Raw genomic sequence first — 25,243 nt, 5'->3', positions numbered from 1 at the left:
ATTATTAACAGCAGTTCCCTTGGTGCTGAGATTTTACGTCACCTCACATTTCTTAGTTTTTCCTTACTATATTTTCTGATGTCTTTATTTTGAATAGTTCAATTGTGTGGTAGAGACGTGATGTTACTTAGATAGATGTTTAGTGTGATGACTTTGGCATGGGAACCAGTTTCCACTGGACCAGTCGGGGGTTGGTGGTTCTGGTTTCACATGGCCCAAGAGCAGCCTCCTGGAGGGCTGACAGCCTGGCACCTGTTCCTCAGCCCAGGCAGCGACAGCCAGCAGCCTGGCCCAGGGCCTGACAGCCGCAGGCCATGGAGACTGGCTTCCTTACAGCGAGGGGCTAGTAGATGCGGCAGGTGGAGCTCTGGGAGGGGTTCATGCGCTGGAGCTCAGAGGATTTATGAGCATTTTTTCCCTAAGGTATTAAGCAGCAGGGAATCCGAGAGGGACTTGTCAGAAGTGAAGAGAGAAATGTTTAAAGGTGATGATGACCTTTATACTGTTCTTGGGAATTGCGCCTGGGATCCTGAGGGTCTTTGGTTTCCTTTGACTCTCCAGGAGCAGAAGAAGAAAGAGGACGTGATTGGTGGTAAGAAACCATTTCGACCGGAGGCCTCAGGTTCCAGCCGTGACTCCCTGATGTCTCAGTCCCACACCCCGCACAACCTTCACCCGCAGAAGCCTCACTTGCCTGCCTCTCATGGCCCGCAGATGCACGGGCACCCGAGAGACAACTACAATCACCCCAGCAAGAGACACTTCAGTAATGCAGGTGCGTCGTCAGAGGAGGCTGCAGAAGAGGTGACGAAAGAACTGTTTTCTTTTCCAGAGACCGTAGCCCGACCTCTGTGCTTTATTCTTTCCTGTCACTTTATCGTCTTCCTTTTCTTCTCAGTGAAATGATACATGAAGTAAAGATCCGAAAGACTTAACTCAACTTCAGGAAGAACATAACCCACACAAGTAAACAAAAGACAAATGGAGGGAAACTGTTTACATTGTATATGAGAGTTAAATGGAAAAACTGCTAATATTGAAAAACCGCTTATAAATCGATAACAGCCGGGTGACCAAATACAAAAATGGGCAAAGGTTAGGAATGGAGAATTCATTTGGAAGAGGAGATTCAAATGGCCTGTAGGACAAGATGAACAGTATCACCACTAAGGAAATGTACATTAAAGTAACAATAAGTTAACCCATTCAGATTAGCAAAAATTACAGGGTGAAATTCACACAAATTCCTGAGTGTGACTTGCTACACCAGAGAATAGTCTGGAGTATCTAAATACAGAGGCCCATTTTCTGGGAGTCTGTCCTGTAGGAATGCAAACACGTATGTGTATGATAAGGCTGCTGTTGTAGCCTTATAGGGGCAAAAAGCTGGAAATAAATTGACTTCCCACTAATAGATGGTTAGATGAATAATAGGGCATTTATACTCTGTATTATTAGCAGTTGTTAAAAAAAATGAGTTGTTTTATAGAAAAAAGTCAAAATTGGAAGGAAAAAAAGCAGCAGCAAGAACCACAGAATCTCTGTGGCCTGTATGTTTAGCTTTACTAACGTGAAAGTCACGTAATGTAAAGAGGTGTAACCATTTAAAATGAGCCGTTTAGTGACACGCAGAGCATTCACAGTGCTGTTGTGCAGCCACCGCCTCTGCCAAGTGCCAGAGCATTTCGATCATCCCAGAGAGAAAGCACGCTTCATTTTGCCCTCTTCCTAGCTCACGACAACCGCAGTCTCTGTGGATTTACTTATTCTGGATTCTCTGTGTTAAAGCATCACGCAGACTCGTATAGTGTGTGTTGGACCTTGCACTAGGCATCTGGTTTTCAAGGTCTGTCCCTGTAGCGTGCATCGGTACTTGATTCGTTTTTGTGACTGAATAATACACCATTGTATGGTTAGACTACAATTTGTCCTTTCATTAGTTGATGGGCATTTGGGTTTCTGCTTTTTGGCTGTTGTAAATTGTACTGCTGTGCACATTTGTATGCAATTATTTGAGTGCCTGTTTTCAGTTATTTTAGATGTATAGCTAGGAATGTGGAATTGCTTGCTTATGTGATAATTCTGTGTTTTTAACTTTTTGAGGAGCCACCAAGCTGTTTCCCACCATAAATATTTGAATAATGTGTTTGCATAAGCATAGAGAAAGATATGAAAGCATACACACAGTAGCAATTACCTTAGACCTGGTGGCCCAGACAGTAAAGAATCTGCCTGCAATGCAGGAGACCCAGGTTTGATCCCTGGGTCAGAATGATGCCCTGGAGAAGGAAATGGCAACCCACTCCAGTATTCTTGCTTGGTGAATCCCACGGACAGAGGAGCCGGGTGGGCTAGAGTCCATGGGGTCCCAAAGAGTCAGACATGACTGAGCAATTAACACTTCCATTTCTTTGTTTTTTTCCTTCTAGGCTGGTAAAATGTGGGAGGATTGGAGGAAATTAATTTCTCCTTATCTGTTACTTCACTGGTTACAATGCACATGAATTACTTTTAAAGATAAAAATAATAAAGAAAAAAGCATATAGAACAAAATCTTAAAAAAATATAGTATATATCAGGATCTAATGCCTGATGATCTGAGGTAGAGCTGATGTTAAAATAGAAATTAAGTGCACAATAAGTGTGATGCACTTGAATCATCCCAAAACCAAACCTTCTCCCCAGTCTATGGAAAAATTGTCTTCCACAAAACCAGTCCCTGGTGCCAAAAAGACTGGGAGCCTCTGGTATATATGGAAGCATAGTATTACATTTTACAGAGTCAAATGTTCCATTATAATCAAAATGAAGTAAACTTTGATTTCATTGTAGTTTCTTTTTAAACTTCAGTGTTAGGATTTGCATTTGACTTTTTTTCTTTAAAGTACATTCTCAGCGTCCAGTAAAGTTTTCAAGCCTTTAGAAAAATCGATGTTCTCCATCTTTTCTTCTTACTTGAAACACATTAACTGTAGACATTTAAAGATTCTTGTCTGCTATCTCTAATATCTGAACTACTGTGAGCCATCTTGTGTGTTTTCTTTTACCCCTTGGTTTTCAGTCATACAGCCCTGTTGTTTAGCGTGCCTAGTTATTTTTGATTAAATGGCAGGCACTGTGTTTTAAAAATTGTACAAGCTCCAGATGATGTCACTTTGCCCCAGAGAGGATTACTCTTTCCTTCCCCATAACGCAGAGTGGGAGGTGATCCCTGCCACCATTGAGTGACCTGGTCCTCCTCTGGTCCCCCGTTCTGGGGCTTGGCCCTCCGGGGTGTTAGGCAGGGGGCCTGCTGCATTCGCTGCCCCTCCCCACTGGCCGCTGTTACACTTGGGTCTTGGTTTACCTGGCACTGGGCCGCCCTCAGCTGCTCCGCTTGTCAGAAGGCCTCTAGCTTAGCTTTTTGGCCTTCCGCTCCCTGCAGATTCAGCAAGCGTTGTAAGGGAAAACTGGCTGTGTGTTTGGAGTCCCTCAAGTCTCCAGTGTCCCTTTAGCGTAGAAAGACAACCAAGGGCTCTGCTGGTGGCTCTCTTTCTCCAGCAGTGGTTCTCTGCTGAGAAAAGCCCAGATATCCGGCTTCTTGCTCAGGCTCAGAATCACAGACCTCCCCAGTGCACTGCAGTGACTTCCGCAGAAGGCGACTCGCTGCTTCTGGGTTTTTGCTTTCGGAATCTTATCCCTTCTAGTCGTTATTGCTTGGGCTGCTCTTTGATGTCTTCAAGCAGATTGTTTTCTGTTTATCTGGCATTTTCTAATTGTTTTTGGCAGGGTGTAATTCTGCAGCCGTTAACTCTTCTAGAAGCAGAAGTTCCATATCTGTTCATCCTAAAAATCTTAGTTCAATTAATTGATCTCCATTTTATTGGTGGGGTAAGGAATGACTATACAATAACATGGTTGGAAAATATTTCCATGTTCTTAGATGCAGTCTTACAGTTTTACTGGGTTTCTTTTCCTCTTGGGATTAGACTGTGAGGTCACCGATTTTATATTCTGATTCTTAGAAAGAACCCTTCTTATTAAACTAACTCATAGTCTTTAAAACTTTGGATTTCTCACCCCTCTCCTTAATAGTCAGTACTTCCCAACCAGTGACCCTACCCCATGGAGGGTTCAAGAAGGAAGAAAAGCACTGTTTACTTTCTCTGGAAATAAATGACTTGGCTTAAGTTTTAAGCATCTCTACTATACCACATACCTTGACACCCTTTTGAAACCATCTATTTCAAAATAGAAGGTTTCATCTTCTATTTGAAGATGGCTTCAGACGATCCTTTCATGTTGTGAAGGTGTGTCTTTTTGTTGTTTGTTGGTTCTTTGGTTGAATAATCAAGTTTTTTACTTCTTGGTCCCCTGGCCTGCTCCACCCTCGGTCAGCAATGAATTTAAGCCACTGGTTGACTCTGTATTATTTTGATGGTCTAAATTTCTAAGCCAAACAGGTTCCTTGATGGAATTATTCTTTGGCTTTGTAGAAAAACACTAGAAGGCCAATAGAATGAGTAGAGAGAGGTTTAGTTGGTGGCACATCTTTGATCTTAACAAATTGTAGCAGGAAGATGGGTGTTCCGTGAGGCCACAGAGTTCCTGCTGGTTAAGCCTCTGTGTTAGTTTCCTGAGATTGTTGTAACACAGTAGTGCAAACTAGGTGGTTTAAAAGAACAGAAACGTGTTCTGTCAGTTTTGGAGGTGGAACTCTGAGATCGAGGTGTCAGCAGGGTGGGTTCCTTGTGTGCGGCCTGAGGGAGAGCCTGCTCGGCACGCTCTCCCGGCCTGCGGTGCGGGCCAGCAGGCCGCGGCGCCTTGGCTTTGGCTGCCTTGCTCCAGTCTCTCTTCCTCTCTCCGTGGCCTTCCCCTACGTGTCTCTTTGTCCCAAACTGAATTTAGGGCCCGATGTAAATCCAAGATGATCTCAAGTCAGGATCCTTCATTATAACTCAGAGACCTGTTTTCAACAAGTCACACTGAGAGGCTCCAAGCGGCTCTATGTTTGGGGGACCACATTTCAACCCAGTTGAGCCTCCTTTCCTGGACTTCTGTGTTTTCACTGTCTTTCATGATTCATAAGTGTGATTCTTCACCTCAGGAAAAAAGAGAGGCTTACAGAATGTCAAACAAACTGCAGTTTGGCTCCCATCCTTGAGAGTTACAGAATCCAGAGTAGAGGAATCGCTTTTTACAGGAAGAATGCAAGGAAGTGGTGTGGGCTGAGGAAGAAGAGTAGCCTCGGTAGGTATGGTCTGGCAAGTGTCCGGGGGCCAGGCATAGCCGACGGTACCAGCAGGTAAATAAACCTTAGAGGTATAAACAGGAGGATTACCTGTGGCTGTGAAACTCAGCAGTGCCTTTTCCCAAATAATTGCTTGGTGTTGGGTTTTTGTTGTTGGGTTTTGTTTGCTTTAGTGAGATCTCATTCTGAGCGTCTGCCCTGGATTGGAAGGTAAGCAGATAGAAAATGAAAAGCAGTAAAAAAAAAAAGAAAGCGAAAACAAAAAGCAGCAGTTTTTAAGATTGCAGAAGGAGAAAGGTGTTAAATTTTCTTTTGCCTTAAACATGTTGGCAAAGAATGTTAGGACTCATTACTTGTTTGATAAGCAGCAGCACAGAGGCCAAGGAGGAGGAAATGGAACGTCTGTCTGCCGCATGTGTCAGCACTTTCCAGTTTAAACTTAGTGAAATGCAGCCATTTCTGGCAGTCACGAGATGATTATTTTCTTACAGATCGAGGCGACTGGCAGAGGGAGAGAAAGTTCAACTATGGTGGTGGCAATAGCAATCCGCCCTGGGGGAGCGACCGGCACCATCAGTATGAGCAGCACTGGTACAAGGAGCACCACTACGGGGACCGGCGGCACATGGACGCCCACCGCTCAGGGAGCTACCGCCCCAACAGCCTGTCGAGAAAGAGGCCTTACGACCAGTACAGCAGCGACCGAGACCACCGGGGGCACAGGGACTACTATGACCGGTGTGTGGGGCCTCGGGCTCCAGGCCCTGGCCTCGGCCTGGCGCGTTAGGTCTGGAAGGGGAGGGACAAGCAGTGCACACTTACCGTTCTTCCCCGTCAGATGCTCATCCCTACTGTGCGCTGGCCCCAAGTCTGGTGCACTGGTCTGCCGTCCCGGCGTCTTCAGAGTGCTGGGGAGAAGTAACAACACAGCCGATGCTGAGTGCCGTGGGATGGATGGACAAAAGAAGGGGTTTTTCAGTTTTTCCTGAGGGCTGAGGAAGCGGGGAGGTTTGATTTGTGCTGTAAAGAGTCAGTTAAGCAGAGAGAGAGAGAGAATAGACATCACAGGACCAGGGCAAGGATGGGCCGTTAGGATGGGGTGTCCACCCCAAAGATGACAGGTTGGGTGGTGGAGGGGCCTCGAATGCCATGTTACAGGTTTTAAGTGTCATTCTCGGGGCCAGGGATCACACTTGAGTAGGGAGAGTTTGCTGCCTTCCTCTGAGAAAGTCTAGAGAATGGGTGGCCATAAAATAGTAGAACCAGCTGTCAGAATGGTGAAGGTCTGTACTAGGCTCTGGGTACCCCAAGTGGGACCCAGCCTGTGGTACGCCAGGAGCTGCAGCTCAAGGGTCAGAGCCTTTCCAAGGCGTCCCTTCTTTGCAGCCATGATGTCATGTTATGATGGGCCAGCTTCTGTGAGAGTAGTTGTGGGAGTTGGGAAGGGCTAAAGAGGTTTTCTCTCTCTTTAATTTCAGGACTTAGCTATATTTTAACTTCCTAGGAGCTTCAGTTTCCCCTAAGCTGAAGAGAGGCTCTGGCTGCACCTTGAATTTACCATAGGAAGCTTTCATATGAACATCTCCATGCCCCGCGTTGTTTTTGGAAGAGCTGGTGACCCCAGGCTGCTTTTAGGATAGCAGCTGTGGCGGAGCAGCAGCTGCCTCTGTTAGGCGGTCTGTGCCCCTCACCCCCCACGCTTCTGTCTCCTCTTGTCTGGCTCCAGTGGGCATTTGCCCTGCATTTCTTATGTAGCTCTGTATTTCCATATTGCATCATTTTTCTTCTGCCTGAAGGACTTTTGTTTTAGTGTGGGTCTGCTGGTGATAAATTCTTTTAGCGTTTGTATGTCTGAAAAAGTTTTTATTTTGTCTTCACTTATCAGAAATATTTTCTGCTGGGTAGACATTTATAGATTGACAGGTATAAATTTATAGATTGACACTTTTTTTCAGTGCTTTAATGATGTTCGTCTGCTTTCCACTGGTATCATTTCTGATGAAAATCTGCCATCTTTATTCCTCTTTGCATGATGCGTCTTTTTCTTCACCACTGGTTCCTAGCAATTTGATTATAATGTGCCATGGTGTATTTTCCCTGATGTTGCTTGTGCTTGGGAATTCTTGGAGCTGCCCATTTATCATTTTATCAAGTTTGGAAATTTTTTTACGATTATTTCTTTGACTACTCTATTCTGTTCCTCACTCTTGGGGAGGTTCCAGTTCCACGTTTGTCTCACAGTTCACTGGTGCTCTGTTGTTTTTAGTTTTGTTTTCTCTGTTTCGTTTGGATAGTTTCTGTTCCTTTGTCTTTTTTAAATCATGTGTGTCTTTGACGTTTTGAAATCTGGTGTACAATTTAAAAATGGTTTTCTATCCTTGTCTGCTAATTTTATTATTTGGGTCAGTTTCAATTGATTGATTTATTGCCTCCCCCTAGGTCTTATTTTCCTGGTTCTGTTCTTTTTCATATTCTTTTCCATTTTGATTTATTTTAGAATATTGCCTATAGCTCCTTGAGCTATCCCGTAGGGCCTTGTTGCTTCTCTCTCATGCATATAGCAGTTTGCGTCTACTAATCCCACGCTCCCGATTCATCCCTCCCCGACGCCCTTTCCCCTTTGGTAACTGGAAGTGTTTCTGTATCTGAGCCTCTGTTCTGTAAATAAGTTTCTTTGAATCATTTTTTAAAATTCCACATGTAAACAAAGTGATACCATGTGATATCTTTCTCTTTCTGACTTAACTTCACTTATACTATTATCTAGGTTTATCCATATTGCAGCCAATGACATTACTTATTTTTTTATAGTTGAAATTAATATTCCATTGTATATGTGGACCACATCTTTTTTACGCATTTATCCATCCATGAACATTTGTTTCCATGTCTTAACTATTACAAATAGTGCTGCTGCAAACATAGGGATGTGTGTATCTTTTCAAATTGGAGTTTTGTTCAGATATATGCCTAGGAGTGGGATTGCTGGATCATATGGCAACTGTTTTCAGCTTTTTAAGGAACCTCCATACTTTTTTCCATAGTGGCTCTATCTATTTATATTCCCACTAATAATGTAAAAAAGGGTGCCCTTTCTCCACACCCTCTCCAACAGTTTGTTATTTGTGGACTTTCTAATGGCACCCATTCGGACCAGTGTAAGGTGATACATTGTAGTTCTGGTTTGTGTTTCTCTAAGAGGAGAGCGAAAAAGTTGGCTTAAAGCTCAACATTCAGAAAACGAAGATCATGGCATCTGGTCCCATCACTTCATGGCAAATAGATGGAGAAACAGTGGAAACAGTGTCAGACTTTATTTTGGGGGGCTGCAAAATCACTGCAGATGGTGATTGCAGCCATGCAATTAAAAGACACTTACTCCTTGGAAGGAAAGTTATGTCCAACCTAGATAGCATATTCAAAAGCAGAGACATTACTTTGCTGACTAAGATCTGTCTAGTCAGGTTTATGGTTTTTCCAGTGGTCATGTATGGATGCGAGAGTTGGACTGTGAAGAAAGCTGAGCGCCGAAGAATTGATGCTTTTGAACTGTGGTGTTGGAGAAGACTCTTGAGAGTCCCTTGGACTGCAAGGAGATCCACCCAGTCCATCCTAAAGGAGATCAGTCCTGGGTGTTCTTTGGAAGGAATGATGCTGAAGCTGAAACTCCAGTACTTTGGCCACCTCATGCGAAGAGTTGACTCATTGGAGAAGACCCTGATGCTGGGAGGGCTTGGGGGCAGGAGGAGAAGGGGACGACAGAGGATGAGATGGCTGGATGGCATCACCAACTCGATGTACGTGAGTCTGAGTGAACTCCAGGAGTTGGTGATGGACAGGGAGGCCTGGCGTGCTGCGATGCTTGGGGTCGCAAAGAGTCAGACACGACTGAGTGACTGAACTGTACTGAATAATTAGCAGCATTAAGAATCTTTTCATCCATGTGTCTTCTTTGAAGAAATATCTATTGAAGTCTACCCATTTTTTAAGGTTTTTTTTTTTTTTAATATGGACCATTGTTTTAAAGTCTTCACTGAGTTTGTTGTGTCCTGGGTTTTGGCTGTGCAACACATGGGATCTTCGCTCCCGACCAAGGATCGAATCTGCACTGCCTGCACTGGAACATGAGCCTTAATTATTGGACCCCAAGGAAGTCCCTCTGCCCATCTTTCGACAGTTTGTTTTTTTGCTACTGAGTTGTGTGAGCTGTTGGTATATTTTTGGAGATTAAATCCTTGTTGGTGGCATTGTTTGCTGATATTTTCTCCCATTCCATAGGTTGATTTCTGTTTTGTTTATGGTTTTCTTTGCTATCCAAGAACTTTTAAGTTTGATGAGGTCCCATTTGCTTATTGCTTTTATTTCTCTACGCCTGATAATTTTTGATTAGGTACCTAGTTAAGTGCTGGATATTTTTGTCTTCCTATAAATGTTCTGGAGTTTTGTCCAGAAGCAGTTTAGTTACTTGGGAACAGTTTGATTCTTTAAGATCTTGCTGGTGGGACTTACGAGGCAGAACTGGAGCAGTGCTGGGGGTAGGACGCATGGTCTCCCCCGCTGAGGCGAGGCCCCTCATGGCGTTCAACCAGTGCCCCTTGGAGCGGAGGGTCCCAGTCTGGTTGGTGAGAAGAGAGCAGGCGCTGCTCCAGCCCTGCGTGACCACAGGGCGCAAGCATCTCTTGCCCTTCTCTGTCTTCCCTCCTGGCCCCTGGGTAGTTTTTGTCACACATACAGCGTGAGCCTTATCCAGCTAGATACCCAAGGGAGCACCTTTGCTGATCTTTGAGCTCCTTTCTCTGCAGCACTTTCTTCTCTTGCACCCTACACTTGAACTCCAGCTGCGTTGATGCCCCGCCCCATCTCGGGAAGCCTGGGCTTCTGCTGAGCTGGGTGCTTGTAAGACTCACCTCATTTGTTTCTCATCCTGTAAGGAGCGCTCTTCTTTCTCTCCTGATGTCTGGTGCCTTGGTAACCGTTGTCCACACATTTTGTCCCTTTCTGACTGTTTCAGCAGTAGGTATGGTCCTTGTTACTCCATCTTGGCTGGAACCTGGGCAGTCTGTCTCTCTTTCCCTCCCTCCCATCCTCTCCCCTCCTCCTTTTTTCATCCAGGTGAAACTCACATAACAAATCAGTCATTTTAAAGTGAACAGTTCGGGAGCATTTATTTAGCACAGTTACTGTGTTGTGCAGCCACCACCTCCACCAAGTTCCCAGACACGCTCATCACCTTAGAGACGTTCTGCCCGCTGAGCAGCCACTCCGTCCTTTCTCTGCCTGGCTCCTGGCAGCCACCAGCCTTCTGCATGCTGTTTCTGTGGACTTGCTAGTCTGGGTAGTTTGCATAAATGGAATCATGCAATATATGGCCTTTTATGATTGGCATTTTCAGATGTTTAACATGATGCTTGAGAGATTCATTCACATTGTACCATGTATAGTACTTCAGTTCTTTTCATGGGTGAATGATATTCCACTGTATATATTAGGTTGATACAAAAGTAATTGTGGTTTCAGACTGTGAATTTTAAATCACTGTAACTAGGCTTAAACACATCTTTCTTAAAACAGGAACCATTACAATCAACACATGTTTTCCAATGAGATATAAGTTTGTTTATTCCTGTAGCATAAAAATCCGTGCTTTGGGCTTCAGTGAACTCTTGGAAAGCATTTTCTGCCTCCTCCTAGTTGTGGAAGCATTTTGCCTACAGAAAGTCGTTGAGATGCCTGAAGGAAGTGGTAGTCAGTTGGCGAGAGGTCAGGTGAATATGGCAGATGAGGCAACGTTTCATGGTCCATTGATTCAGCTCTTGAAGCATTGGTTGTGTGACCTGTGGTCAGGTGGTGTTGTGGAGAAGAGTCATGCTCATTTTTCTGTTGACCGATACCAGCCGCAAGTGTAGCAGTTTTCGGTGCATCTCACAGACTTGCTGAGTGTACTTCTCAGCTGTCATGGTTTCGCCGGGGTTCAGAAGGCTCTAGTGGGTCAGACGGGCAGCAGCCCAGCAGACAGTGGCCGTGACCTCTTCTTGGTGCGGGTTTGGCTTGGCTCTCAGTCCAGCCCCTGAGCTGGTTGTTGCTGGCTGTCTTGTAAAATCCACTTTTCATCACACATCACAATCCGAGAAATGGATCGATGTTTTATAGAAAATGATGATTGTTTTGATTTGTGGTCAGCTCATGAGGCACCCACTTACTGAGCTTTTTCACTTTTCCAATTTGCTTCAAATGCCGAATGACCACAGAATGGTCGACGCTAAGTTCTTTGGCATCTTCCCGTATAGTTACAAGAGGATCATCTTCAGTGATTGCTTTCAGTTGGTTGCCATCAGCTTCCAATGGCCGGCCACTGCATTCTCATCTTTGAGGCTCTCAGCGCCTTTGCTAAGCGTCTTGAGCCGCCACTGCACTGTGCATTCGTTAGCAGTTTCTGGGCCAGATGCGTTGTTGATGCGAATTGTCGCTGCTGCTTTACGACCCATTTTGAACTCATTAAGAAAATCACTCGAATTTGCTTTTTAGTCTAACATCATTTCTGTAGTCTAAAATAAACAGAAATAGCAAGTAATATGTTATTAGCAAAAAAACCGTCAACTGAGAAATGCACATTAAAATGATGTATAACATAAACACATTTATTTAAGAATGTATTTCAACATCAAATGGCAGAGTTCAACAATGCAAAACCAGAGTTACTTTTGCACCAACCTAATACATTCTCCATTTTGTTTATCCATTCATTCATTAATATACATTTGAGTTTTTCTGCCTTTTGGTTATTGTGAATAGTGCTACTGTGAGCGTGGTGTTTAAGTGTTGCTTGAATATCTGTTCTCAGTGCTTTGGGGTTATTTACCTAGGATTGGAGTTGTTAGTCATATGGTAGTTCTATGTTTAACTTTTAAGGAAGCACCAAACTGTTTTCCACTAGAGCTGAACTATTTTACAGTCCCAACCAGCTATGTATGAGCATTGCAGTTTCCCCCCATTTTCACCAGCATTTATTTTCAGTGTTTTGAAGGTAGCCATCCTGACGGCAGTTTTGACTTGCATTCGCCTGGTGATTAATGCTCATTAAAGATGTTGAGCACCTTTTCGTGTGCTTTGGAGTCACTTGTGCATCTCCTTTGGAGAAATGTCTGCTCAAGTCCTTTGCCCATTCTTGAGTTGGGGATTGTTGTCGAGTTTTACAACTTCTCTGTGAACAGTATAACAAGCAGTTTGCCATAGTCCCCACTAAAAATCTTAATATTCTTCACATTGAGTCTGTTTGAAAGTAATTAATGCTGCGCTTACTGTTGAATATCTAGGTTGCCTGAGTTTTTGCTCTTACTAATAACTTAGAAAGTAATTTCCGTGGCTCTTTTTCTCCTGGGCTGGTTGAGGAGCATGAAAGTGTTTGTAGCTCTTGCCAGTTTTCCTGAAGGGAATGTGAGTTTACAAAGCCATCAGTGAGTCAAGTTTGTACTCGTTTCATTGCAGACTTGATGAGGCTCATGTCATTTCATGGGCTGTGTTTTGCTGTAAGTATAAAGTAGCCCTTTGTTATTACTTTAGTTTGGTTTTGGTTTTGAGTTCTAGTAATGTAAGTATTTGCTCAGTCCCTGGAAGTGTCCTCCAGCATGAGGAAGAGCCAGTGGATGACGGAGGAGGCATGGGAATCCAGCCTTTGTCTTCAGCTGACTCTCGTGTCTCTATTTCAGGCACCATCATGACTCCAAGCGGAGGCGATCTGATGAATTTAGGCCTCAAAATTACCACCAGCAGGATTTCCGACGAATGTCTGATCACCGGCCCCCTATGGGCTACCACGGCCAGGGGCCCTCGGACCATCACCGCTCTTTCCACACAGACAAACTGGGGGAGTATAAACAGCCCCTACCCCCGCTGCACCCCGCAGTCTCAGATCCTCGCTCACCCCCTTCTCAGAAATCTCCTCACGATTCCAAGTCACCCCTGGATCATCGGTCTCCTTTGGAGAGATCACTAGAACAGAAAAACAACCCAGATTATAACTGGAATGTTAGGAAAACATAAAGGGCCGCTTGGAAGGCAGGGCAGCGCGAGCGTCATGGAGCACCTGGACGTGTTTGGTCTGGTCCACAGGAGCCGGTCCCCCAGACCCGAGAGGGCGTTGCTGGACGCGGGGCTGCCGCCAGCCTGCTGCTGAGGGGCGCTCAGAGTGTGGGGGCCTTCGGCTCAGTCCGGCTTTGATCTGGGTCACCCCCTCCTGCACTTGGGCACCCATCGCATTCCGGCCTGGTCCTGGCCTCCCACTCGGATGGGTGCCAGGAGGAAGCGGTGATGGTTTTGTCGGCCAGCTTCACGAGCTGTTTCCCAGTGAAGGCAGGAGAGGTCTTAGAGTCGTGAATGTTTTGTCACCCTGGACCTCAGTGCCGGGCCAGGGAAGGCACGAGTGCATGAAGGCTGCTGGGACCCGCTGGACACACGGGGTCTGGTGCACTCTGATGAGATGGATGCTGCTGATGGGGTGAGCGGACACGTGGGTGGGATCTCGCACCACAGGACTTGCAGGGGAACAGGTACCCCCTCAGATGTGTCCTCGGGAGAAGTGACACTCGAGCTTCACTGTGTGACAGCTGTGGTGTGGAGGAGTGGGGGGTGGGGAGCCACCACCTCCACGGCCTCTTCTCCAGCAACACTAAATTTCCCCACACTGTGTGTCTCAGAGGTGTGGTCTCCTGCGTGGGCCTCCTTTACCCCAAGCCCCAGCCCCACCCCCTGTCCCTGGCCCGGACCGGGGAAGATAGTAGTTCAGGCTGCAGTGGGCGGGGGCTGGTTTGCCTGGGAGGCCTTGAGTGCAGGGCTGGGTGGCTCGGGAATCCACCAGAGATGACTGGAGAGGACGGGGAGGGAGCAGGCTTGTGCCTGGCTGGGTGCTGGCGGCACTGGGGCAGGGCGCTGGGGAGGGGGGTGGATGGGTTTCCCAGCCTGGGGGTGGGGGGGTTGGTGGTGTGGTCCGTGCGGTGGTGGGTCGCCATCTGCAGCTCATCTTGGATCCCTTTGTACAAGCTGAGGAAGGAGAATTCATGGAATCACACGTCTGCCACTCCTGCGGTGGGTGGCCAGATACAAATCAGTTACTCCCTGTGGTGAATGAACATGCTGCACTGCTAGTTGGAGATCATTAGAGCTGAACTCAGTATCGTTTAGAATGAGGTCAAGCTAAGTCCAAACCTAAGTTCATTTTTCCCCCAAACTGGAAGCCTTCAAGGACAGGGTGACTGAGCTTAAGACAGGAAGAGCTGGACTGGAGGAGGGGCTGGGAGGCAGGCTAGCTGAGGGCTGGGAGTTAGCTGCAGCAACTAAGCAGCCTCAGAGCTCCTGCTTCTGGGGCCTTCCGTCCTGTTCACCTTAAGTGGAACTCACCAGTAGAGTATGCAGAGGCCTGTCTAGACAGAGACAAAATAACTGACTTGAACGTGCAGTGAGCCTGTGAGTCTCCCGGCTCAGAGCTGGTGGAAACCCTTCCCTCGGTGTACACAGAGTCACACTCCCCACACTAACTGCTCCTCTCCAGGGGACTCCATGAGTCACCGTCACTCACTTGGCGGTTCCCAGGCAGCTCCACTCATGCCTTTCCTGTGGGCAGCTCTGGGGGGCTCTCGCTCTCTGCTCCCCAGAGCGTCTTCGGTTCGCCTGTGCTGAGGTCCTCGTGAGAGGCTGGGTCCGCACAGCTGGTGTGGGGAGCTCCGTGGGCTCAGCACCTCCTGGTCCATTTCTCCTCCTGGTACTTGGGTTCGTTCAGCCTGGTTTGTAGAGCGCGCACCTGGAGCACAGCCCGGGGGACCACAGCGGAGCCCCAGCCAGTCACCCCACCGGGGCCATGCCTGAGTGCTCTGTGGGGAGATAGGAAAGTGCGCCTCTGCTTGGGTTGGGTTCCCTCCCTGCAGTACTGACACTCCCCGGGCCGGAGAGGAAGGGCAGGCCGGCTTGCAGGTCCCCAAGCCGTCAACGGGCCACGGGGTCTGCAGAGCAGGCCCCAGCTCGGCTTCCCCTGTAGGAAGTCGGGTTGTGACCCTTTCAGTTAGAGGAGCCAGGGGAGGACTGGCGGGGCCTGCATTTCAGACCTCAAGGTTTTTGGGTTTTTTTCCTCTGAAGTTGATAGGAGGTGTGAGTTATTCCCGAAGATGTCTCATCATGAGGACAAAGGGGCCGCCGTTAGTCCACATTCAGGACCTCTAGTGCCATACGCTGCAGCAGAAGGCAGTGACAGCCAGACCAGTGTTAAGTGGATTACAGAAGCACAGTGTCCTCACAAAAGCATCTCTTTTTAGGTGCCGGAGTGTGTTTGCAGAGTGGGTTGGGAGAAAGAAAGCATTTCCTCATTGTCGTCAGTATGAATACTGTATGCTTCTGTCAAAACCAGAAATTTGCACAGATAGGAATTCTCTCACTCGTGGATGGGAGAAGCCGCCCCCGAGTCTCTGAGGATGGTTTTCCATGGAGACTGGCTCTGAAGGATGTAGTTACTAAGTAGAAAGGGCAAGGGGCCGAGGAAGAGGAGAGTTAGCATCACCGAAAACCTGACCAGGAGCACGGATTCACGTGTGTGCCCTCGTCCCCGCCGAGATCATGGTAACCCCAGACTGGCCCCCCATCAGCTGCTGCCCCGGGCTCCCCCCTTTTCAGCCATTCCTTCCTCACACCCTCCGATGGGAACCCAGGACACCTCTCACGTCGTGCTGCAGACACTCTAACCTGATACCTGAGGGCCGCATCAGGGCGCACGGTGCAAATGCAGCCCCGTTAGGAATTCACACAGTGACACGGAAATCCTACAGACCAAAACCCACTCCTCAGCAGGAGCGGTGGGCCCCCGGCTCGTCTAGGGGCGGCCGTGTTGGCGAGGAGAGCCAGGCCAGGGGTCCAGGCTGCTTTAGTCCATCTGCGCCCCACTTGGTTGGGGACGGGTGATTTTTCTTTATTGTAAAATTGTGGACTTTTAAAACCTGTTGACTAAACAGTAATTAATTTATATTTGTGAAAAATGCCACTGTCCTAGTGATTTCTGATGTAAATAATGTTGTTTATATAGTATGTATTAAATTTTCCTACATTGTAAAACTGCTGTACTTTTGACTCATATATTAAAAAGTGTTACTGAGGATTTTTAGAATCAGGCGAACACGTTGCATTGCATTGGTGTGACCTATGACCGCACCTACCACCTCATCTCCCTTCCTCCGGGTGCTGGGTCACTGGGATTCTTGGACAGCTTGTGAAACAGAGCTTTTCCGCTACCCGGGCCCCTGTTCTGTCGTTGGGTCCAGAACCTAACACTTCGTGTGGGTTCTAGACTTCTCTCCAAATAGCGGAGGCTGACAGTCCCCAGCCAGCCACTGCTGTCCTCTTGCCTTCCCTGCGCTCACCAGGGTCCATGTGGAGCAGCTGCCCTCCGAGTTCCAGCTGGGTCACGCCGGGTGGGGGCCATCCCCGGGGGTCCCTGCAGCCCCCTGGAGGAAGCCAGACCGCCGGGTCTGAGCCAGCCTGCAGCCTCGAGGGTAATTTTACGGTTGGGCCGTATATTCTTGAAGGAGGAAAGAGCACTTTATAATGGAAACACTGACACAAATGTTAACTCGAGTGATTTGGCGCAGGGGCCGGCTCAGCTCCTGCAAGGCCCAGACGGCGGGAGGGTGGCACGGCCGTGGAGACCGTCTGCACAGGAGGCGGAGAGGCCTGCCAGACCCCAGGGGTTTCACCAACACTTGGTGACTTTGAAACCACACTTCACAAAGGTCTTCCATTAATTCTCAACCCCAGATAGGCCTGCGTGTCCACTTGGAGCCTGGGGGTGAACTCCTGTGGCACCCGCCCAGGACACACTGCTGCAGGGGGCCTCCCTTGCCCGGCTGCGTTGGGGTTCCAGCATAAGGAGTGGGAGTCAGAGACTCCAGGAAGAGCTCAGGGTTCTTCCTGACCATAAACTTAACTTTCAATTGTGTTGCAACTCACAGCTTGCCTGGAACCGCTATCGGAAACTTGAAGAACAAGTGCAATAATCAGCTTATGATTTACAATACCAGCCAGGCTTCTAAACTGACCGCTGCCAAAAACGCCTGCCTTTTACTGGAAGGAGCAGGCTCAGGCCCCTCCCTGCTCCCTGGCAGGGCCCCCGCACGTCTGGCATCCGGGCAAGTCCTCCTCAATTAGCGCCAACAGAAAGGTCACTTACTGAAACACAAGGCCCCACAGTTTGCCAGACCCGCGGCTCCGGGTTCCAACCTGTGGCTCTTAAAGGAGCAGGACCAGCTGTGCCTGAGGCAGTTTTTCCATCAGATTTTGAGGTTGGAGAACCACTGGGCTCACCTCCCAACCTGCATTTGTTCTGCTTTGTGCGGTGGGAGGAAGAAACGGCTCATCTGGACGAATATCTGCAGAAACCCGGGCCTGTGGGGCTGCCCCCACTACTGCTGGTGGGGTCCTGCCCTGGGCTGAGTCTTGGGGACTCCTGGTCAGTTCTGTGCCCCGTGACAGGACTTCCTGTGGAATATAGGCAAGTCCCTAACCTACAGACTTCTGACCTCCAAGAATGACAGCCACTTTCTGGGGCCAGAGCTGCCCCACAGAGGGTTCACACCTTTCTCTGAATTTATTTTGTGACCCAAGAGGGAACTGTTACCGAAGCAGGGTCCCCACTGACCCCATGCACTGAGATGGCCTTGGGGGGCAGGGGTGGTCTTGGGGCAGGCAGGGAAGCCATCCCTCGTCCCTTTGGCCCCTCTTTGTGTGCTGTAAGACAGGTGGCCTTTTCACCTTCATTTGCACAGGAAGCAGACGGCTCCTAGGGTTAAGGGTGGATTGTAAGTGAGAACTCCGGCCATGGAAAAGAGAGGTTTGCAAGCCCCGAGGACCACGCGGAACAGTCAGCATCCATCAGTTCTCAGCTGGAGGGGCGGAGGTGTGGGTCTAGGAGGGAAGGTTGGGGGTACCTAGAGCGTAACAGCCCTCACCCTGGAGCTGACGCGACAGTGGGAGCCGCCCGTCCTGAGAGCCTTGCAGGGGGCCTCTACAAAGCCTGCTCTGCTCGGGACGATTAAACACAGGAGGAAGGCCCAGTGGGGACTGGAGCCAGGTAAACACGGAGACAGAGGGCGGCTCCTTCAAGGCTCCCAGTCCGGTGGGGGAGACAGAGTTGGGACGAAATCATGAGAGCGAGGTGCCCCCCTGAACCGGGCTCTGTGCTAGGCTCTATGACCCTGCCCTCTTTCAGCCGATTTCCTAGCTGGGGGTTGGGGGTGGGGCACGCCCTGGACAAGTATGCAGTCGGAGGGCGCGATGTCACATGCGTGCCAGGGAGAGAGGGACGGGGGCCTGAGACGGCATGAGGGCCTGGGGCGTGGGCACACTTGGCTTTGAACCAGCCGGCGTTCTTACGGCAGTTCGCCACCCCTCCAAGCCTCAAACCCAAACTATGTGAGAGCCTCCGGCCAGGCTGTGCTGACCCGTGTGAGGTCCCTGCGGGGTCCCTTGGCATCTGTCCATATTATCAAAGGGGTTATGTTGGCACGTCCTGAGGCTCCAGGGTCCCTTGGATGCAAGGAGAGCCAACCAGTCCATCCTGAAGGAAGTCAGTCCTGAATATTCACTGGAAGGACTGAGGCTGAAGCTGAAGCTCCAATACTTTGGCCACCTGATGAAAAGAGCTGACTCATTAGAAAAGACCTTGATGCTGGGAAAGACTGAGGACAGGTGGAGAAGGGGACGACAGAGGATGAGATGGTTGGATGGCATCACCGACTCAGTGGACACGAGTTTGAGTAAGCTCTGGGGGTTGGTGATGGACAGGGAGGCCTGGCGTGCTGCAGTCCAGGGGGTCGCAAAGAGTCGGACACGACTGAGTGACCGAACTGAGCTGAGGCTGCTGGGAACCACACCTGGAGACGGCTCTTGGCCGTGCCGGCTGGGTGGGGTCCGCCTTGGCTTTGGGGATCAGCACCGGGTCTCTGCTGGAGGGTCCTAGTGACGCGGTTCTAGAACCGTCCTGCAGAGGGCAGCAGATTCCCACTAGAAACGGCCGGCCGCGCTGCCCTGGGAATGAGCTCCCCGGGATGGGGCGGGGGTCGGTCCCGGGGACTGTGAGCCCGCACCCGAGCCAGAGACCTGGAGACGCCCTGTCCCTGCGGGCGTGTGGCGGGTTGGGGAGAGAAGGAAGGTGCCGGCTGCAGGGAGGCGCGGCCTCGCCGGCCCCCACCAGCCGTGCCCCGCCACGGCCCATCCTTGGGCGGGCGTCAGCCAGCCGCGCAGTCTCTCTGCCCCCGGGGTGGTCCGGCGGCCCCGCTCGATGGCCACCTCCCGCCAGCCTGCGGGGACGCACGGTCTCCGCCAGTGCCGGCCTCTCCTCCCTCCCAGCCCCACTTGGCGGCGGGTGGCGCCGCCCTGAGCCCCGAGGCCCAGGCATCCCTCTGCGGCTCCCTGTGACCCTCGCCTTAGCTCTAAGCTCGCTGGAAGGGGTCCGAGGCCCTGCACGACCTGACCAGCTCTCTAGGCTCATCTTCGTCTCCCGAGTCCCCCCCGCCCCCGGCTGCAGCCAGCCCAAACCTTCCAGCCAAAGGCAAACCTTTGCCCCTGCAGCCTCAGATATCAGCAGACTGGCTTCTAGCCACTGTTTTCCCCTTCCTCCTTTGTGGCTCAGCTGGTAAAGAATCCGCCTGCAATGCGGGAGACCTGGGTGTGATTCCTGACTTGGGAAGATCCCCTGGAGAAGAGAATAGCTACCCACTCCAGTATTCTGGCCTGGAGAATCCCATGGATGGTATGGTCCAGGGGGTCGCAAAGAGGCCTGAGCGGCTTTTACCTCACTCACCTCCTGGTGCCTGAAGAATCCTGTTTCTCCCCAAGATGCCGCTGGAGCTTGGTTTCCTCCACCGCCTTCTCTGACCTGCTGTCCCAATACTGTCTGTCCCTTCCCTGTGCCCACAGACACTGGCAGAGCCCCCAGGGTAATCCATTGCCCCCACGTTGTCACTGCTGACACCCCTGCTGAGAAGTGGGGCTCCCAGCGAGCCCCAGGTCTCCTTCACTTCCAGTCCTGAGCCCCGATTCCGCGAGGGCCCTGGGGGTGCAAGGCTTGGAGCTCTTTCTTGTGCAGTGCCCAGAGAGGGAATCCGGGGAGAGGAGGCCTGGGGTGCCCCCTTCCCTGGAGGATGAGCGGGCTGGGGGTCAGACCAGAGTTCAGGTCCCAGTCGGCAGGCCGCCTGGACCAGGGGGACATTTAAGGCAGACAGAAGCCAGTTCTGGGTGGTGGAACAACTTCCCCAAGGCTGCCTGGCCTGCGTGCCATTAGCTCTTCATTTTCTGGATTTTTAAGACGGTCCAGGGAAATAACTGGAAGGGTGATGAGGAGAGGCCTGGGGGAAAGTTTGGTAAGCTGCCTTAGTTGCTCAGTCATGTCCAACTCTTTGCAACCCCTTAGACTGTAGCCTGCCAGGCTCCTCCGTCCATGGGATTCTCCAGACAATAATACTGGAGTGGATTGCCACGCCCTCCTCCAGGGGATCTTCTAGACCCAGGTATCGAACCTGAGTCTCTCTCACAGCTGGCAGATTCTTTACCTTAGCCACCAAGGGGGGAAGTACTAAGTACCAGCAATTTGCTAAGCATTCTCCCATCATAGCTCCTGGACTGGCTATGCTGGGCAGGCACATGGGTTCACGGTCCCCTGGCTGCCTTAGCCCAGGAGGGAGGCACCCAGGTCCTGGCCCCAGGCTCCCTGTGCCAGGCAGGAGGGTGAAGAGGCAGCGAGGTCTAGGGTAGTGGCCACAGTAGGGAGGGGAGCTCCGTGGGCTCACACAGGAGCGCCTATAGAGTGGGGAGGAGACCCAGGGCCCTCAAAGCAGCCAGGCTGAGAGTTTGGGTGCTGGTGAGACCACCTAACTTCAGATCAGGCTGCTCCCCGACTGCCATGACCTGGGGCCAGTGTTAACCTCTGCAGGGTGGGGACCAGGGTTACCCGTTTGATCGGGAGCAATGCCTGGCCGGGTCAAGCCTCCAGCAGGGTGAGCCATCACCAAGGCGGCTGGCTCCTCGGGGCGGCCTGGGCCTGGTGATCTGTTGTGAGGTTCAGCCCACTCTCTGCCTTCCGTGCCCTGGGGGAGGCTGGAGATGAAGGCTCCGTGGGCCTTCCTGTCTCCTTTGGGGGCCACCTCTTCCCACACTGCTCTGGGCCCCTGTGGCCCCCAGTCCCCCACTCAGGGCCTCCCTGCCTCTTCCTCTGAACCCTGTCCTGGATCACTCTGTCCCCTGCATGGAGCCAACGCCCCTTCACTCCCTGAGTCCTGCTAGGACAGCGGATGCAGATGGGAATCAAATTAGCCAATTCTTGTCCTGCCGGGTCCTAGTTCAGTGTTTCCCAAAGTTGGGGCCTACAGATACAGGGAGGGTAGTCCTTTGAGATCTCTGCGTGCCAAGTCACTTCAGTCGCGTCTGATTCTTTGCAACCCTATGGACTGTAACCTGCCAGGCTCCTCTGTCCATGGGATTCTCCAGACAAGAAAACCAGAGTGGGTTGCCATGCTCGCCTCCAGGGGATCTTCCCAACCCAGGGATCAAACCCGCGGCTCTTGCATTGCTGGCAGGTTCTTTAACGCTGAGCCACCTGGGAAGACTTTGAGATCTCTAGAATAATTTAAATTCTTTTATGTTTCCATTTCGATGAACATCTTTTCAGTCATTAGGAAGGGCAGGAGGGAGAAAAGAACCTGGGACTTGAGGGGAGTATTGGAGCTGAGAGATCCACCCACGCTGGCTCTCTGGGTGGTCGAGGGGACTCACGCCCACGACAGGCTTCCTAGGGTCTTCGGAGTCAAAGGCGGGGGTGGGGGTGGGGAGGCAGATGATGGGCAGCCGAGCTGGCAAGACCTTGGCCCAGGCGGCCTGCCTCCGGCCTCTATCACGTGGGGAGGGCCCACTTAGCCTCTGCGAAACATCACCCATTGCTTAAATTAATGCTATCCCTTTGTGTTTTATTGGTCTTGTAGTTTTGTTTGGGCTTAATTAATAAATGTGTCTTGATTTTATAGTTGAGAGAAGCTATAATTATAAAGATTCTATCCCTACCTCATAAATTATCAAATGAACTCCAGCCCTGGAGGGGACCGGGGAAATATTAGCCCCTAGAAAGCATCTGGATGTCATGTGTGTCTGGGAGCCCCGAGCTGGTCTTGGCCTTGACTTGTGAGTGAATGAAGCTACCTGAGCGACAGGCAGGTGGGCAGACGCCCCCATCTGCAGAAGGTGGCTATCGGGTGCTGGACTTTGGGCCTGTTGCTTTACTGTGCTGTCTCCTTGAGTCCTCATGAAATTGCTATGAGGTCGGATTTTCCCCCGTTTTCCAGCTGGGGATCCGGAGGCCCAGAGACTTGGAATGACTCACCCAAGATCGCAAAGAGAAGTGGTGGAGCTCAGATTCCATTCCAGCTGCTCCTGCCTCTAAAAGCAGAGCTGGTCCCTGCCCGTCCAGTGACTTCTCCGACTGTCACTCAAGTGCCTCTGACGGGTACTGTCTTATCCTCCTGATTGCCCTGTGACCCTGTCCGGGTCCTTCCCCAGGACTAGAGATGGGGGCTCAGGGCCAGCATGTGGCTGGCTCAAGGCCAGAGAGCAAGGCAAGCAACGTGAGGACCAGCGCTGGGCCGTTTCCCCCAGCGGTTCTCGTCTCCACCTTGCACTTCCACCCTCTGTGATCTGTCCCAGGCGGGTGGCCTGGGACCCCTGCTGTGTCCCCAACAGACAGCCCAGCCCCGGACACGTCATCAGGTCTCACTGAATGTGTGTAGACTAAATGAAGTGTCCCTGATCAGACGTGCAGGGGACACGCCCACCAGGCTCTGTGCAGATGGGAGAGAAGGGAAGGTTGGACCCCTCATAGGGAGGGGCCTGGGCACTTCCTGGAGGGATCTACCACCCACCTCCTCCCACCCAGGAAGGGTGCATCAACTCAAGGAGGCAGATGTTGGAGCTGCTCTGTCCTGCTGGCCTTGGCATTGGCCCTGGGGGTCCAGGCCCCCCAGCCTTGACTTGAGGGCTGCCTGCTCGCCAGGCCCATCTGATGGAGCCCAGGAGTCCAGTCACCTGAGCCTCAGGAAGGAGGCAGCTGGACGGGGCTCCTTCGTGACCCACCAGTCCTTGGATCAAACGGTCAGCAGGGTACCTGGTGCATGGCAGGCGGCTCTGGCTGGGCCAGGGTGGGGGGCTCCAGGCTCCATGCGTTTGGGAGGTGGGATCTGCACCGGCAGCTGCAACAAGGCCGCCCCCCAGCTGGGGGGGCTGATGATTGCCCCTGTACGGTGGTGACCCCGCTGAGGATCCACAGGTGTCTTTGACCCCAAGGCTTGCAGACTTCAGATCTGGGGGACCCTCTTTGCCCTCCTTTTTCTCTCCAGGGCCCATTGACGTCCCCCTATGCGCCCAGCCTGCAGGTGAGGGTCTGGCCCCATTCCCTGCCGCCCCCAGAGCAACCAGAACCTTGGCTTGATGCCACCCCTGCTGTGGGGATCTTAAAGGGAGGGGCAGGTGGTGGCATGGGGTTTACCTGGAAGCCAGATGGCATCTGCTTTCTGGGGCTCCTGTGAAAATGGTCACAGCAATTGTGAGTTCAGGGCAGGTGCAGAGGTTGGCATTTTGTCTGCAGAGGACATGCAGTCATCTTCCCTTACAGGTGAGGGCGCTGAGGCTGAGAGCCATCACAGGTTACCTATCACACAGTCAGGAGGGGGCAGGGCTGGGGCCTCTCTGCCTAGGTGTCCCCATGCCAGCTGCCATCTGGGCCCACCAGACCCAAGGCGCAAGCCCCGCCCTGACTGGAGGGCCTGGCCCTGGGCCGGGTGGGCCACACTCTGTTGCTGTTTCCATTCCGGCAAGCTGCAGACTGCTTCTCCACCAACTTCCAATCGCCTTAGCCCGAGCCAGCTCACCCACGTTCATAAAGCGCCCCAGCCCCAGAGACAGCCGATGCTGATGCTGGGCTTGTGCTCAAGAGGAGCCTGGAGTGAACTTGAGACCCAGGCCCCAGCCCGTTTCCAGCAGACGATTCGAGTGTGTTCTTCCCCAGGCAGATCTGCTTGGCCAGATTCTTTTGCTTTGGCTACAGGGGGTGGCCTGGGGAGAGCTCTGATTCCTGCGGGAGGGAGGGACGAAGGGGACAGAAGTGAGTTCAAATGCAGAAAAATCCATGCGGGTTCCCAGTGCGACTCTGGGTGAGGCTGGAGTGATGCTGGGGGACACACCTGCCCCCACACATCATGTCTTGCACACCTGCTGGCCGGTACAGTTTCTTAATTAAGCCCATCCTTCTGAGACCATTTTTTAAAAATAGCCTGGGGGGCTATAGTACATGGAGTCGTGAAGAGTCAGACATAACTGATGGATGAACACATAGTGAGACATGGCTGAAAAACAGAAAAAAACGAAAGTGTTAGTTACTCAGTGAGCTCTGAGGCCCCATGGACTGTAGCCCGCCAGGCTCTTCTGTCCACGGAATTCTCCAGGCAAGAATATTAGAGTGGGCGGCCGGTCCCTTCTCCAGGGGATCTTCCTGACCCAGTGACGGAACCCTGGTCTCTTGCATTGCAAGCAGATTCTTCACTGTTAGAGTCATAAGGGGAGCCCAGCACAGCATGGCTACTGATTACCAACTGCCTGGTTAGGGGCCCGTCTCACCAAGGAGAACAGAAAGTGGAGTGTCTGGCCTCCGTCGCACCCCCAGCACCCATGATCGTGGAACCCAGTCAGCCAAGGGACACGCGCAATGGCAAAGGCAGGATGAGGGTCGTGTCTGGCGGCCTCTCTGTTCTGCCAGGGCGCCAGGACCCGTGTGCGAGGTGATTTATGAATGTTAGCTCATCGGATTTCTGTAATGGCCTTGGGAGGTAGGCACTCATAATTCCATTTTACAAATAAGGAATCCAAGGTTCAAAAAATGCAAGGGAGACCACACAGTCAGCGACGGGCTGAGCCAGTCTAGATGCCAAGCCGGCCGGCCGCCCG

The 25,243-nt window shown here is 51.1% G+C and overlaps 1 protein-coding gene across 4 annotated transcripts in view; it reads left to right on the top strand.

Moving 5' to 3' along the window:
• Positions 1-14,124, top strand: part of CHD2 (chromodomain helicase DNA binding protein 2) — a 109,408-nt gene extending 95,284 nt beyond the window's left edge. For all 4 annotated transcript variants that reach the window (XM_052659421.1, XM_052659422.1, XM_052659424.1 and 1 more), the window contains 3 exons: positions 562-775; positions 5,722-5,968; positions 12,937-14,124. In XM_052659421.1, the coding sequence (XP_052515381.1) occupies positions 562-775; positions 5,722-5,968; positions 12,937-13,270 (795 nt within the window). In that variant the 3' untranslated portion in view covers positions 13,271-14,124. The remainder of the gene's footprint in view (positions 1-561; positions 776-5,721; positions 5,969-12,936) is intronic.
• The last annotated feature ends 11,119 nt before the right edge of the window (positions 14,125-25,243 follow it).

Source organism: Budorcas taxicolor, chromosome 21 (assembly GCF_023091745.1).
Source record: "Budorcas taxicolor isolate Tak-1 chromosome 21, Takin1.1, whole genome shotgun sequence".
Lineage (NCBI taxonomy): Eukaryota > Metazoa > Chordata > Mammalia > Artiodactyla > Bovidae > Budorcas > Budorcas taxicolor.
The sequence above is the reverse complement of the archived record's forward strand: the minus strand, read 5'-3'. Positions and strand labels throughout refer to the sequence as shown.